Genomic DNA, 14,601 nt, shown 5'->3' with positions numbered 1-14,601 from the left:
GTTCTCTGTTTGCTTGCTGTTAAATTATTTTCACTTATAAAATCAATTAAATGGATGATGTTTGACCAGAATTGTGTATACATTTGCACACAAATATGTACAAAATTTTGAAATATGGTGTATTATTATATGTCCTTCACAAATAGTCTGGAATTGATTAACATCACATCTTATTTGGGTTTCCTCCCACGTCTCACGCTGGTCTTCACATGGATAATGATAATGGTCAGCATCATCATCACCAAGCCAATGCTCTTCACAATAGCAATGATCAAATGTTCTCCCTGCAAACTGTGATCTGACCAAAAATAAAGAAAAAGAAAAATATAAAGTTTGAGTAAGACCAGTGGAGGATTCATGATAACAGTGGGCAGCTGGTCAACACTTCAGTATTGGCCATTTCAATGCTTTTATAATGCCTGTATTAGCACATATTTCTTGTATTATTCTAAATTGTTGTCTGCCTGTGACTGCAAGGGGCTCAAACCTACAAAAAGAAAGATCCCTGGAAAAGTTTATTTCACTCTACTTACTGCTTTATGAGGTTAAGCAGACACCTTTTATTGCTGAATATTAGAGAGCTGGTATATACTTAAAAAAAAACAAATACCAAAATTGTAGTGTAAAACCTAATGTGTAGTGGGGCAGTAAGTTTTGAAAATACTTAATTTACTTTTATTACTCACAGATATTGATTCTATCATACAACCAATAAGGCCTCAAAAATAAATATCTAAAATGTATTCCAGAAAATTATGATGTAAGAGTGAAAAAAGGCTTTGTTTATTCATATTACTGTTTAATCAAGTTTAATAAGCAGTTAATTATTTAAAATATATATTGACTAATTAAATATTAGCCATTGGCTTGATTCCCGATACTTACATTTTAATAATAATAAAATAGTAATGAATAGTTACAGCGTATATATATATATTATATATATTAATAAGTGCATAATAAAGGCAATATAATGTCACCCTCTTCTGAAGTTACCAGGGTCATGTATCCAAAATTGTCTATAACCACTGTTGAAAGGTAAGGCCATGTTACCTTCACTGCAGTCCGTGTGATTTTGATTTTTCTGCTTTGGGTGTCCATGACTGACTAAAAAACACAACAGGAAATGTATTGCAGATTGTGCCACTTTTCCAACCACATTAACAAGGTTAGTAGATTGACCGCATTAATAAGATCTGTTAGGGTACTTGTAGAGTAGCCTAAATTCATACTCATGCTACTTTGTTAAAATAATTCATGTATAAGTACTCAGAATTAAAATACTGAAGTTTATGGCTAAAATCTAGAAAAAGCATAGTTGCCTTTTCCTTTGCTACATTCTTTGAAACTGTATGATGAAACTTTTATATAGATAGGTAGATAAATATATATAGATAGATAAAATGTGTTATACAGGCAGTATAATATATTGTTTTGCTTGCTTAATTCCTTTTGAAGTAAATCCAAAGCTTATACCTTGATTGTAGTTACTAGTTTGGTCTTCCTGCTGCTGTTCATCCTCAGAGGCTAAAGGGAAAAAGCTGCATTTGTTCATCCTGACTCAAAGACTAAGGATGAGTTTACATGTATAACAATAATATGATCATAATCAGAGTTTTATCCGTAGTCATCTGATTTTTCATATGATGAAGAGGGCATACTCAAAAAAAAAAAAAAAACAGATTATATGATGGTGTTTCAAGGGCGCTTTCTCTGTGCATGTCCACCCTTATCCTGCAACTATAAATTGGTGAAAAATGGTCCCATATTGTGCAGTTTAAAATAATCAAAAATCTTAAATATATACTTAAAAATGTGTTTTTAAGAGCTCTGCTTCAAGACCTTTTGACTGTGGAGAATTTATTCGCTGTTGTTAAGCAACAGGAAAGCGAAGTCTTGTTACTGGATGACTCATGGATGGAGCTAAAACACTGAAGTTTTTTCATCTGACTTTTAAAAGTTTAAATTATATTTTTCAGAATGTTTTATATTCTAATATTTATATTGATCAACTTTAACTTGTAAATTTTTATCTTTACATTAAAATGGGTGAGATCTCTGGATTATAAAAGCCACAACACCAGAGAGTGAGTGGTTTGATACATTTTTAATGAGGCCTTTATTACATACAGCATTGAATCACATGTTTATAGATACAGAACTATAAGTATTTCTACATAATGTTTTTTCTACATTAGTAACATTAAAAAAGTCACAGTTAAAATGTTTTCTAGAGTACAAAAATTGCTCAGCTATTATTTTAGTTCAGTGTAGTTTTCAGTTTAGTTTGTTATGAACAGGCTTCGTTCATAACAGGCTTTCCCTATTCCTACACTGTCCTGAAGTATGTATACGTTAATATCACTGTGGCTAACAGTGTTGCAAAAAATGCAAAAAAAATTATATTTTTATTAACCAAAATAATATATTATTGATAAAATACAAAAAAGGATTTGCTTTGTCATTAATGTGGAAAACATATATTTCTATATAAACATCTAAATGAGTGCTGTATGTAATTGAGATGTTGTATAAAACACTGAAAAATAAAAACACTCCACCTATGGTGGTGTAGCTTTATCCAGATATTTCACCTGTTTTTGTCTAAAGTTACAGTTAAAAAGAGACTATAAAAATTTAATTTTATTTATTTATTTATTTTTGAAAGCTTTCTTCTCCATAACAACGTGAAATGGCCAGAGATGACTGTCCCTTCTTGCCATGTGTTCAATTGCTTCAGAGTGTGGTTCTAAAGCCATCCTGCTTACTAACAGCTCTGAAAACAGTAAACATACAAGAGCACCTTGTAGTTACGTGCCTTGAGTTTCCTTGACGATGATGTTAAATTTATGTTTTGAAAAACTAAAAAGACGGACCGTGTCTTATTCTTTGCAAATTTATGTTTTGATTTAAAAAAATTTTAATTTTTACATCATGGATTTGGAGTATGAAATTAAAACCAAATAACCATCCATTTTTCATTTCTTTTATATCTGTTTTTAAAATGAAAAAGAATGAACAGAAGGTACACAGACCTTTGGCAGTAATTTAGTTCCATGCTCATGAACCCTGTATTAGTTAACTGCTTGTAAACTTCTTGAATGTGTTATTATCAAAATCTGATGTTCTACGTTTATCAGAATATCCTGAATATCCAGAATATTTCACCAGATCTGTTCATACTCACTGTAGAGCTCCACCCCTTCTCCAAACACCAGGGTCTGGTCATATGAAGCACAGAAGTAAATGCAAAGATCTGTCTTAGTCACACTCAATATCGTCAAGGTGATTAACCTCCCCGACATAGTGCCCTTCAGGTTAGTGTCAATGGGCTGAAGAATGGATAATTCACCGTTGTTTTTCAGACTTGTGACCATTAACTGTTTGGGCCGGGCTTCGTCACCCATCCTCAGCCAGTAGATTTTCTGATGATATGGCATCCCGCATGTTACATTGGCCGTCTCTCCAAGTTTGACCTGTGTCCTCTTTAAGGCGTCCAAAGATTTTAATATGGAAAAGATGTTCATAGCTGAAAGGGGATAAACAGCGGGCTGATACTGAGTATCTATGTTGAACAGTAAATTCTTGAATAAATTTATGTTCAAGGCTGCTATATGTGGCATGATAGCATCCCCCAAGCTGAAGAATTATTTTTAATATGACCACTTTGGCCTCTTGATAGTGCCACATTAAATGTGAAAGCCGAGTTAGTAATGTATTTTTTGCTCCATTTCAAATTATGCAACGTGCTACTGCTGTATCTTTTAGGCTGGAATGGAAAAAAGAAAAAAAAACTGCCCATCTTGGCTTTCCATTACACATACTCTGGCCTCTTATTTGAATTTTCCATCACACCTAAATGTGTGTAGACATTACTACATATACTGGATTTTTCTTTGTTTGTTACCCAGTACCTAAAATGAAGTCTGCTGTAATGAAAATGTTAAGGTGTTCATGTTTATTTAGCATTTAAAGACTTAGATCATATGTTAATGTACTGAAACCAAAAGTAAATATGACACCAATCAAACGGTCACTTTAGCCAGTTTAGCTAGTCTTCAACTGTAGTCCTAGTGCAAAAGCAAAAGGACAAAGATATTCATATATACAACATGAAACATACTTTAATCTAAGGCAATTTATAAGGCGCATTCCTATCACCCCAGTGGTTCCTTGTGAAGTGGACTACATGGGGAATTTGGCCATCTTAAGTGAGATTCTAAAAAACTGAATGAAAGCATTCAGTTCAAACAGTACTTCAAATTGCATAGGGTTTCATGAGCAATGGTTTATCATTGCAGAGGAATTTAAGAGTGATGTTTACCAGTAAGTAATTTTATTATTATTATTATTATTATTATTATTATTATTATTATTATTATTTAACTATTATTTATTTATGAACAGCTTCTTATTTACAATGGCAGCCTGTCCCAAGCAAAGCCTCTTGAAAATACACAGAAACATTAGAACAACAAAATGTTAACAAAGTGAAATCAAATTTAATTGTGGGGTTAAAACTTCTGGTGCATTATTTGAAAACAAAGCCTGATGCTAAATGTTATTGTAGTTTACTTTATTGTGTTTTAGCCATGATTTTTAAATGAGATAAAACAGAGCAATACAGTATGTACTGCATTCAAATGTAGTCTTCCTAACGGGTGTCGAAATATCTCCTCTGTTCACTGATTTAGTGGGCTTGTTTACTCTTGTATTTCTTATATAAGGACAAGGACTTATATGAAAGACACACATGTGCAAATTTAAGCAACATATTCCAGCTTAGTAAATTTAGTTATTATACAATAGCAGTGATGGCAACTGTTTGACTTTCAATCACACATCCCCCAGTGCAGGGCTGTGGGTTTGTTGTGGTCCGACAGTGGAACAATTGTTCCATTCAGAGTTACAATGTAGACTTTCTTTTCTAATGTTTTAAATATATGTTCGTATATTTATTTATTATTATTATTTACATGTTCCATGATTGTACTGTTATAAATAGATTTTGAATGAGTGGAACTCACCTGTGAAGAAAACCACTGGAGAAAACATCATCCTTTGAATTGAGGTTGTTTAATCTGAGGTTTAACAGATCTGTGTTCTGTAGACACTTAACGGATGTAAAACCACTTCCCAGAAGCCCCCTCCCCTACATTCACCTTCACAGAGGTACTGAAACCACCTTTAACTTTTGCTCAAATGTAAAGTACACATTTGATGGAAACAAAAATTATTTATGTGGCATTATGTAGCATTTGGAATTTGTCTAGTGTTGTCTCCTGCATTTTATTTACAGGTGCATTCTTATTAATATCTAATATGTTTTTTAAAAGGTAAAACACTTAAATGAATGTTAATAACTATAAATACTTGAAAAGTAATGACTTAAGCTTAAGTTTGAAAGTGGTGTTTTCTTATTGTGTGATAGAACTCCTAGTCACTGCATTTTGAGTCTTCCCTTGGCTGTGATTGGTTTGAAATAATTATCATAATATTTCTAGCAACATCATTAGAAATATAACCATCAGGTAAGAAGCTAGTGTCAGCTTCATATTCATTGCATTGTTACTTCAACCTAAAAAGTTTGCCTTTATGGAATTAACACACTCTGGGTTCCAGTTCTTTTTTTGTGTTCTTTCTTATTTGGTGCATTAGGTACCTTTTGGCACCTGAGGTGTGAATCAGTTTATAAAGCCATTGTCATTTGACTAATTTATTATCAATTTAGCAAACAGCTAAGTGCACGGTTCAAACTGTACACTAGGTTAGTGCATGTCTGTTCTGTGGCTATATTCTGCTTATTAGCATATTTTAATTAATTGGACTGTGACTGGTTTAAGAGCTGCTACACTTTACAGATGTACTTTATTTTTCAGTGAATATGAATTTATACTTGTAATAATTTTGACACAAAAATATAATGTATAATATAATATAACAATATATAATATTTAGTCTATACAAGTGTATAAATCACAAATAAGTTAACTATTTAAAAAAAATGTATAAGGTAATATGATAAAGGTGTTAAGTTGGAAACTAGAAACATGTTTGCACTGCGAAAGGTGTGAAAATTTGTGGTTTTCTGAGTTACTCTGATGTCAGCGGCAAAAGTCCTCAGCCACAGGCCTGGGGTCTTATTTTTGGTTCCAGAACAACAAGGAAAAAAACCTATACCAAGATCAGCTCTCAAGATGCTGCCCTAAAGTTTGTCACCTCTTTGCAGTGGTAACCTCCTCTATTTTTAAAGAAGGCTTTACATTAGATGTTGGAACATTGTTTTGAGGTTTTGATGGCTGCCACGAGTGCATTAGTGAGGTCAGGTACTGATGCTGGGTTGTTAGTTCTGACACCTCAACCCCTCCCAAGTGTACCACCCCTTCATTGTCACCACAGCACTGAGAATGGTCCAGCCAAAGTCTACCTACTGTGTGGTGGTCACTTGGAGGTTCTGACCATAAAAAACAAGGTGAACACTTGTTGTGTAATAGGTTAAAATCATAACGGTAAAAATGTATGCTGAGCAACAGATGGACTGTATGTAACTGCAGAACTACTACGTACACCTGTACCCTCAGTGGAGCTAAGAGGAAAGACAACGAGTGTAGAAACAAAGAGGTACTGTTAATGTTTTGACTGATCAGTGTATAATAAGTGAACATGAAATGAAAACATACATCATAACTTACCAAAAAAGGTCAAAAGTATTCACACTGGGTTTTGTGTAGAACTGTATACGTTTATTGCACAGCTGCCACAGATTCATACTCAGACATATGCATAAAAATTGGGAGATTATTGTGATGGTTTGTTCAAAGTCAATCCTTAAATAATATATTGTAAGTAGAAATCATGAGATTAAAACAATTCCACAGCAGAAAGTGGATTTTGAGTTCAGTGTTTACAAAAAAAGAGAGAAGATTTTCTAAATGAAAGGTTCATTATTGTTTATTAATATTGTACTGGATGTAAAGCTAAGTTCACACAGCGAGTAAATCTGATTTTTGTTTTGTTCTGCTGTTCACACTCTCTATGTAATGTGACTTATGTCTGACACCAATCTGAGCAGATTACTCCTAAACTGACCCGCACGCACAAAAAAAACAGTACTTCAGGCTCTGATCAGAAGGAAATGTCAGTCTGTTACATAGCGCTTAATTTTAGGAATGGGGCCGGCCTGGTTCACTGTGCAATGCTGTATGAGCTCTGTTAAAAAGCAGAATATTAATTAAAGACTTTAAAGCATATTAAAACATAAACTAATGCTTCTTTCACTCTAAGCGCAAATTTACCAGGTCTCTCACAAACATGAGACAAGCACTGACAAAATGAGTTTAATATTTCCATGATCCACATTTAAGCAGTTCCATACCCATATGAATGCTATATAACTGATGTAGAAAGAAGCTCTTCTCATGTTTGTTTCATAAAAACACTTAATAGATATTTCCACAGGTTTTATTTTTGTCACAAATAAGAGACAGGAACTGGGATTAAGAAGTTTCACAGGTTTTGGTTTCACAATAATTTTTTACAAAGTGAAAATGCTTTGATGAATCTGTTTTCATGTCCTAAACACCTCAACTAACAAACAATAATTCATAGTCTGGAGATCATTCTCTACCCAATGGAATAATGGAATAGTCACATAAATTCCAGTCAGTCAGTTCGCATTGTCACAAATCGGCTGGAACACACCCTGAAGGGGGCGCCGGTCCATCACAGTGCATCACACACAACTTAAAGTTGTGTTCAAGTTTTTATCATGGAATGTTTTTAAAAGCAAAACACCTTTGGGACAAAGTCACTATTAATACCATTAATTTCAGAGCAAATGTGGATAAGAAAATTAGTTCAAAAGACATCAGCAAACCCAGATAATAAAGACAGAAAAAACCCAGCAGATGTACTTCTCTTTATACACATTGTCTGCGGAAATATACACCAGTCTTAACCAGAAGTTATGTTTGTAAATTAGCCAAGTTTGTGGATATTATGCTTTGTCTTTCTTCTGTGCGTTTTAGTATGTTACAAGGGTGTAGGATTAGCATGGATGGAGGTGACGTGTTCCCACCAATATCCAGCGATTATTGAATTGCCCCCACCAATAATTTGATCCCCTCCAAAGATATACCCAAATCTGTCAACGTCTTATTAACCTAGAGGTTGTTAGCAACTCCAAAACTGGAAGGAAAATTTTCCAGTTATATGAGAGACTTACTGTGCAAGACTTGGGTGCAAAAGTGAGTGAAGATGGCAGCAAAAGTAAAAAAGGTGGACATAAGGAGCTATTTTTCAAAGAAATGTTTAAGTCACTTAAAGTCATGTTTGCTAAGTAATTGAGTCTATCATAATAACATTCATGAAAATGCTAGGCTTTGGCACACAGCACACAGCAGGCTAAAATCATCTGTAGCTAAGAATAACATGGTTTGGAAATTAACTGCACAACAAACTGCCAACTTCTTTGTCAGTCATTAGTTTGTAATTCATGAATTAAATTAAATTTTTTATTCTGAATAATTTTAAAGCACATAGAATAGCATATGTGGTATATTAGTCCCTTATCGTTTTGTCACAGAGCAAAGAGAAAACTACAAAAGAAAAGAAAACAGGCAAATCTACGACCTTGGTGTATTATATTGTAGTATACTTTATTGCAGTTGAAGGTGCACTAAAACAGAGAATAGAGAGTAGATTGTCCGAATCAGGTTAAGGTTCGTTTACAAGCTCATATATATTATGAGTCATTTCCAATTCCTACCTTGGCTAGCATTGTGCTGAGTGACTAGGGAGACGGGAGACCATCCTAAGAGAGGACAGTTATGCTCTCTTGCTGTCCCACTTATGGATGGCTTAGGCGTCACCAGGGATCATACTCACAATCTCCTGATGATCAGGCCAACACTTCTTGTCAGCCAGTTACTCCCAGGATGTTAGTGAGATGTTTTGCCCTATCATTGGGAGCTTATCCTTATCTGAAAGAGAACATAATTGTCCTCTTCTTGGTCTGTTGTGGGGGGTGGGGGGTGGGTGTAAGCAGGTTGGCAGCAGGAGCGTCAGAGAGCTAATAATGGTGGAGCTGTCAGTGGTGGAGCTAGGCTCTTTACGGTTGGGGGCCCTCAGTCAGCCTCAGAAATAAATTTACTTTTTTTTTTCTAAGTTTTATTCTCTCTGTTGTAATAGAAATAAATGACACCAGGCTGAATGTTTCATGACAACTTCTGTTGATCTGCACGTTGTGTTCTTCAATTTCTTCATCCACCCCATGCCTCCCCCTGCCTCAAAAGAGAAATGAGAGTAGTTTGACCCTCCTTGTATCACAGGATTTCAGTGTTAAGGGCTTTGGAGTTGTTGGCTGAAAACCTACAGGAATCTGGAATATATGTATGTACAGAGAGGCAGCTGATGGGCCAAATGCACAGGCATTCAAAGTAAGTTGGTCCTAGCTAACGGGTGGAAGTGGGACTGACGATAATTTGAAGAGAAAATTAGGTAAAGGGTGAAAAGGATGGAAAAAGACTAGTCTCAAAAGCAATTCTGGGAGTTCTGTGGTAGAAAAAAAAACTCACCTTATTTTTAATTGTGAGCTGATGATCTTCAGGACGCTGTGAACGATGTTTCTTTCTTTGTTTTTTCTTTCTGTCTCTCTCTCTTTGCCTTTCCCTCTTTTCTGTCTCACATCCTCATCACAATCAATCAGAACAGCTGTGCATGAGCGCTCTCACCACAAGCGCACACACACACACACGCACACACACCGTCTGAAATCAAAGCAGCCCTTAATCAATTTGAATTCAATTTTCTTCTCGGAGCTTCAAGCCAACTGCTTTGTTTGAAGCCTCTTTCCCTCCTTCTCTCCTTTTCTTTACAAGGCTTTTCTTTCAGTGAACAGCCCCAAATTCATCTGCTTTTTATCAGAAAGATCTGCTCTTCCTAAGACAAGTTCTATTAATGCAGAGATTTAAAAGCATTTAGTCAAAATTCAGTACTCTGTTAATAGTCAGTTTGCACTATGAAACAGCCTTACATCTACCCTGTTATTTAATATTCACTGTGAATTATGCAGTATTTAGTATATGCATCTTATGCAGTAACTATGCATTACCATTTATGACTTTTTGATATTATAATACATGTATCATTCATTCATTCATTATCTGTAACCACTTCCAGTTCAGGGTCGCGGTGGGTCCAGAGCCTACCTGGAATCATTGGGCACAAGGCAGGAATACACCCTGGAGGGGGCGCCAGACCTTCACAGGGCAACACAGATACACTCACACATTCACACCTACGGACACTTTTGAGTCGCCAATCCACCTACCAACTTGTGTTTTTGGACTGTGGGAGGAAACCGGAGCACCCGGAGGAAACCCACGCAGACACAGGGAGAACACACCACACTCCTCACAGACAGTCACCCGGAGGAAACCCACGCAGACACAGGGAGAACACACCAAACTCCTCACAGACAGTCACCTGGAGCGGGACTCAAGCCCACACCCTCCAGGCACCTGGAGCTGTGTGACTGCGACACTACATGCTGCACCACCCTTTATATTACATTTATTTATTCATTAATAACTCACATTTTCTGTACAGGTTGAAATGGAGCCTCCCCAGTATCGTAGGGCCCAAAGCAGGAACACACGCAGTCAACTCACACACTCATACTTGCAGGCAAATAGCACAGGCAGTCTACCTATTAGCATGTGTTTTGGACTGTGGGAGGATACCCATACAGAAATGTGGAGAACACTTCAAACTCCTCAAAGGCAGTGGTACTGAGGTGGTGTTTGTACCCACAACCCCAGGACCCTGGAGCTATGAGGCAGTGACATTCCCTGCAGCACCACCAGGTCACATTATTTGATTGGTTTAATTATTTAATTGTTAAGAGTTTTTTTTTTAAATAAAATATTCTTCATTGTTACTTATAATTCAATTCTAATAGCAAGGCAAGTACTGCATATGTGTTTATTCATGTGTATCATTCTCCCATATGTCAAGATCATTGATGCTTTTGCTCCTTCTTCATAAATAGACTATTGTCCCTGTCTCTGTAATGAGATTAATGTGGACACACTTTAAATTCTCTCTAAATTCTTGACTATGTTGAGCTGCCGGTGAGCAATGAGGACCATACTTCAGTAATTTACACTCTTTCCGCATCATACCTGTTTTGTTAACGGTGTAAGTGACCGAAGTTTGGACCCATCTACAAATCACACAAGGGAGCTAAAATTTTTGGACTGTGTTTATTAGGATGGAAAGACAGCAGCAGTGGTCATAAGAAAGCCAGGCTGCTCAAGCTCTCAGATGGTAAATCAGGATGCCCTGCTGCTGAAACTCTCAGAGCTGGATGTGCTGATGTTCTTTTGAAGTATTGGCCTTGGGTAGCCTTTTATCTCTCTGTGTGCAGGGAGTGGTGTCTGCGGAGACCAGCAGAGGAGGTCTGCTCCTGGAGGAACCCAAGACCCTGCTGTTTAAAGGGAACACCTACAGTCTACAGGTCTCCATCCAGGACCTGCCCCAGTTCATGTGGAGCATCAAACCCTTTACCACCTGCCAGGTAACACCTCACAGCTGCTATTTTTCTTGTTGTTATTGCTGTTTATGTTGTGTTTTTTTGTTTTTGTGCCAAAAGTTCTCTATAAGATCAAACTGAAACAGGTATTTTGCTGAATTTTCTCAAAATTATTTCATTAAAAATTTTAGTATAATGCATTGGTGACTCCCTCTATATTCCTTTACATGTCAAGGCTTTCCTGTTATTCACATAATTTTCAAAATAGTTGTAACAGTATATGCCCCTTTTTTAGGATTGTGCTGTGAAAGTATATTATACTCTGCAACTGTAGGGGGAGCCCAGGAGCAAAAATACCCAATCTTACCTAGTGTAGGAAAATTGTTCACGATTTTGAGACATGTTTACTATAAATAATAAATATTTGTATTTATTAACTTAATATTTATAACCCTGCAGTGTTCAATTCTGTTTTATTATATTACTTGGTTTAATAATAAACCCATGACTTAAACTAAGCATACCAGAGCAGGGAAAGGTCCCAGTGGCCTTCTCTGCATGATATTTTCCTCTTTTTCTCCTCTTCGTCTTTTATTCCATTCTGTACACTGCTCACTTCTCTCCAGAAACATTGAAAAAGGATAGGAAGCTGATCTCAGAACAGCAGGGCTTTTATTTCCAGCTGGAAGTGTATGTACAGATACTTTGTACCTCAGCATTCTGATTCAGGGCGAAGGAGAAAGACTATTTCAGGAGCGAGTCAGTCATCCTACTCCAGCACATAAAAGCCACAGGGACGTGACAAGGCAGGATTTACTGCCGCAAGTCAGACCTCACTTTCTCCACCAATCACATTCTCCCTGTTCAGCAACTCTGTGAAATCACACCGGATCCAGACATCACTGCAGAGCTCGGGAGGAGTGGAAGTTTGGCAAAAAATCAAGTTTACACAGTCTTCCTCACCTTTAGCTCAAATGTGGTCCATCAGCCATGACAGTTTTGCTTTTGTACTGGAGCTACAAGGCTAGTGTAGCTAGGAAAGAAGAGACAAATCTATGCATCAAACTCAGACTTTATAGAAGATAGCTGCTACTGTTTTTTTATTATATATAACATTGGAAAAGGATACTGACCACTTGAGTCACCTCTGAAAGCTTATGACTCTGGCTTCTGTTCACTGACCTGTGATTTTTAGATTAGTCTCGCACCTTGTCTCAAGCCTTGAGTTAGAATCACTCTGAAGATTTAGACTCTCCACTCTCAGAATCACTCCAGAGATTTGAGACCTGACTCATAAAAAAAACCTCTCTGAATGTTTCATAGAGTGCCAGAAACAAACAAACAAAAGAAGAGCATTTGATGCAAGGATGCGGACAATATAAAATACAATAAAATACACAAACATTCAATTCATAAACGTATTTATTCATGAACAAACATTCACAATAAAGTATTCTTCTGCCACACAGTGTAGTCCGTTAACGGTGAACACTGTTGCTAACCAACATGAGGGCGATGCATAACCACACCATTGATCAAAACATGTTAACATGTATTCAGGGTTTTTTAGATGAGTATAAATAATTACATTTCTGTCCTCTTTCTGAAAGAACTCTCACTCTGGAGGAGAAGCTGCAGAAAGTATAGCGCTAGCCTTGGGCTCTGTTTTTAGCATTTATCTCAAGGAATTGACCAAGTAGCATAAGCTTATTCAAGGACAGCATTGTCTCCTGATTTCATGCTGTTCTTGAATAAATGAATAAAACAGTGACAATGATCAATTCATAAATCATGGTTTAAAACCGTGGTGCATTAATCTGGAGTTCAGATGTTGTGAGGCGGTCATAGGTGTGCGTATATCATGTATTTTACAATGGCTTCAAACAGGGCTCTGATTTTAGGACCGGAACTATTTGTTTTATAATCAGCATTATACAACAGCGTTGTGCCTGTCAGTGAGCTATTCTAGATAACTGTCAGGTGTAAAGTATAACTACTACTGTTAACACGCAACACAAACTAGTGAATTCCTCATCATGTTATCAGTGTCTGTCAATTAAAAAACTGTTATGCAATCAAAAATAAAGTTGAAATGCTAATACTTCCTTATATTTTTGGGAGGGAGGGATACACGCAGTGTGATATGCATGACAGTCTGGCTATAGGAAACTTCTCTTTTTATTTTATTATAATATCTCAGTGTAGTTTGTTGAGTTTTGAATTACAGACTATTATTTAATTTTTCAATAAAAGTTTCAGGCAGCATTTTAACTTCAGACACAGAAACATTAACGAAAATGAATGCTGCAGTGCAACTTGTGACTCAAATAATAATCACCTCCATGTTCCAGCTTCAGCTAATTTTTAAAAGATAAATGGAGAGCTTAAGCTAAGAAACCAGAGAGAGAGTTACGACATTTATTACACATTTCAGCATTAGTAAAATTTAATCTACCTTCTGACCTCAGCAGTAGCATGTCTGTGTTTTCATTCCTAAATAAAATCTATAAGATATCACTGCGCTCTTGAAAAAGATTTAATTATGGGAGAAAGCTGGGCCAAGTTAATTTTAAGGTGCATTAACACCTTGATTTTGACAGCACTAGAGAAACACTTTCATTCATTTATTATCTGTAACCACTCCTCCAATTCAAGGTCATGGCAGCTCCAGAGCCTTCCCAGAATCACTGAGCGCAAGGCAGGAACACACCCTGGAGGGGGCGCCAGTCTTTCACAAGGCAACACACACACACACACCCATGGACACCTTTAAGTCGGCAATCCACCTACCAACTTTGGACTGTGGGGGGAAACGGGAGCACCCAACTTCCAGGTCCCTGGGGCTGTGTGACTGCGACACTAGCTAAGTATCAGTATTAGAATAAGAGTGAACTGTGTAAACGAGATTTTGATTCAGCATAAACACAGCACGAAGACCCAGGTCAGGTCACTTTGATTTGCAGCATCGGGTGAACGAGGGGTCAGTGGAGGTCAAGGACGTCATGCCTTTTCTCAGAACTGAATTAAACATCAAAGCTCTCACGCTCTCTCTGGAGTGTGTAGCTCTC

General features: G+C 36.7%; 1 protein-coding gene across 3 annotated transcripts in view; it reads left to right on the top strand.

Moving 5' to 3' along the window:
• LOC136676727 (netrin receptor UNC5D-like) overlaps positions 1–14,601 on the top strand; it is a 241,445-nt gene that overhangs the window by 218,319 nt on the left and 8,525 nt on the right. For all 3 annotated transcript variants that reach the window (XM_066653920.1, XM_066653921.1, XM_066653919.1), the window contains one exon: positions 11,429–11,578. In XM_066653920.1, the coding sequence (XP_066510017.1) occupies positions 11,429–11,578 (150 nt within the window). The remainder of the gene's footprint in view (positions 1–11,428; positions 11,579–14,601) is intronic.

The sequence above is a fragment of the Hoplias malabaricus genome, chromosome X2 (assembly GCF_029633855.1).
Source record: "Hoplias malabaricus isolate fHopMal1 chromosome X2, fHopMal1.hap1, whole genome shotgun sequence".
NCBI lineage: Eukaryota > Metazoa > Chordata > Actinopteri > Characiformes > Erythrinidae > Hoplias > Hoplias malabaricus.
Note: the sequence above shows the minus strand (reverse complement) of the source record. Positions and strands in the feature narration are given on the sequence as shown.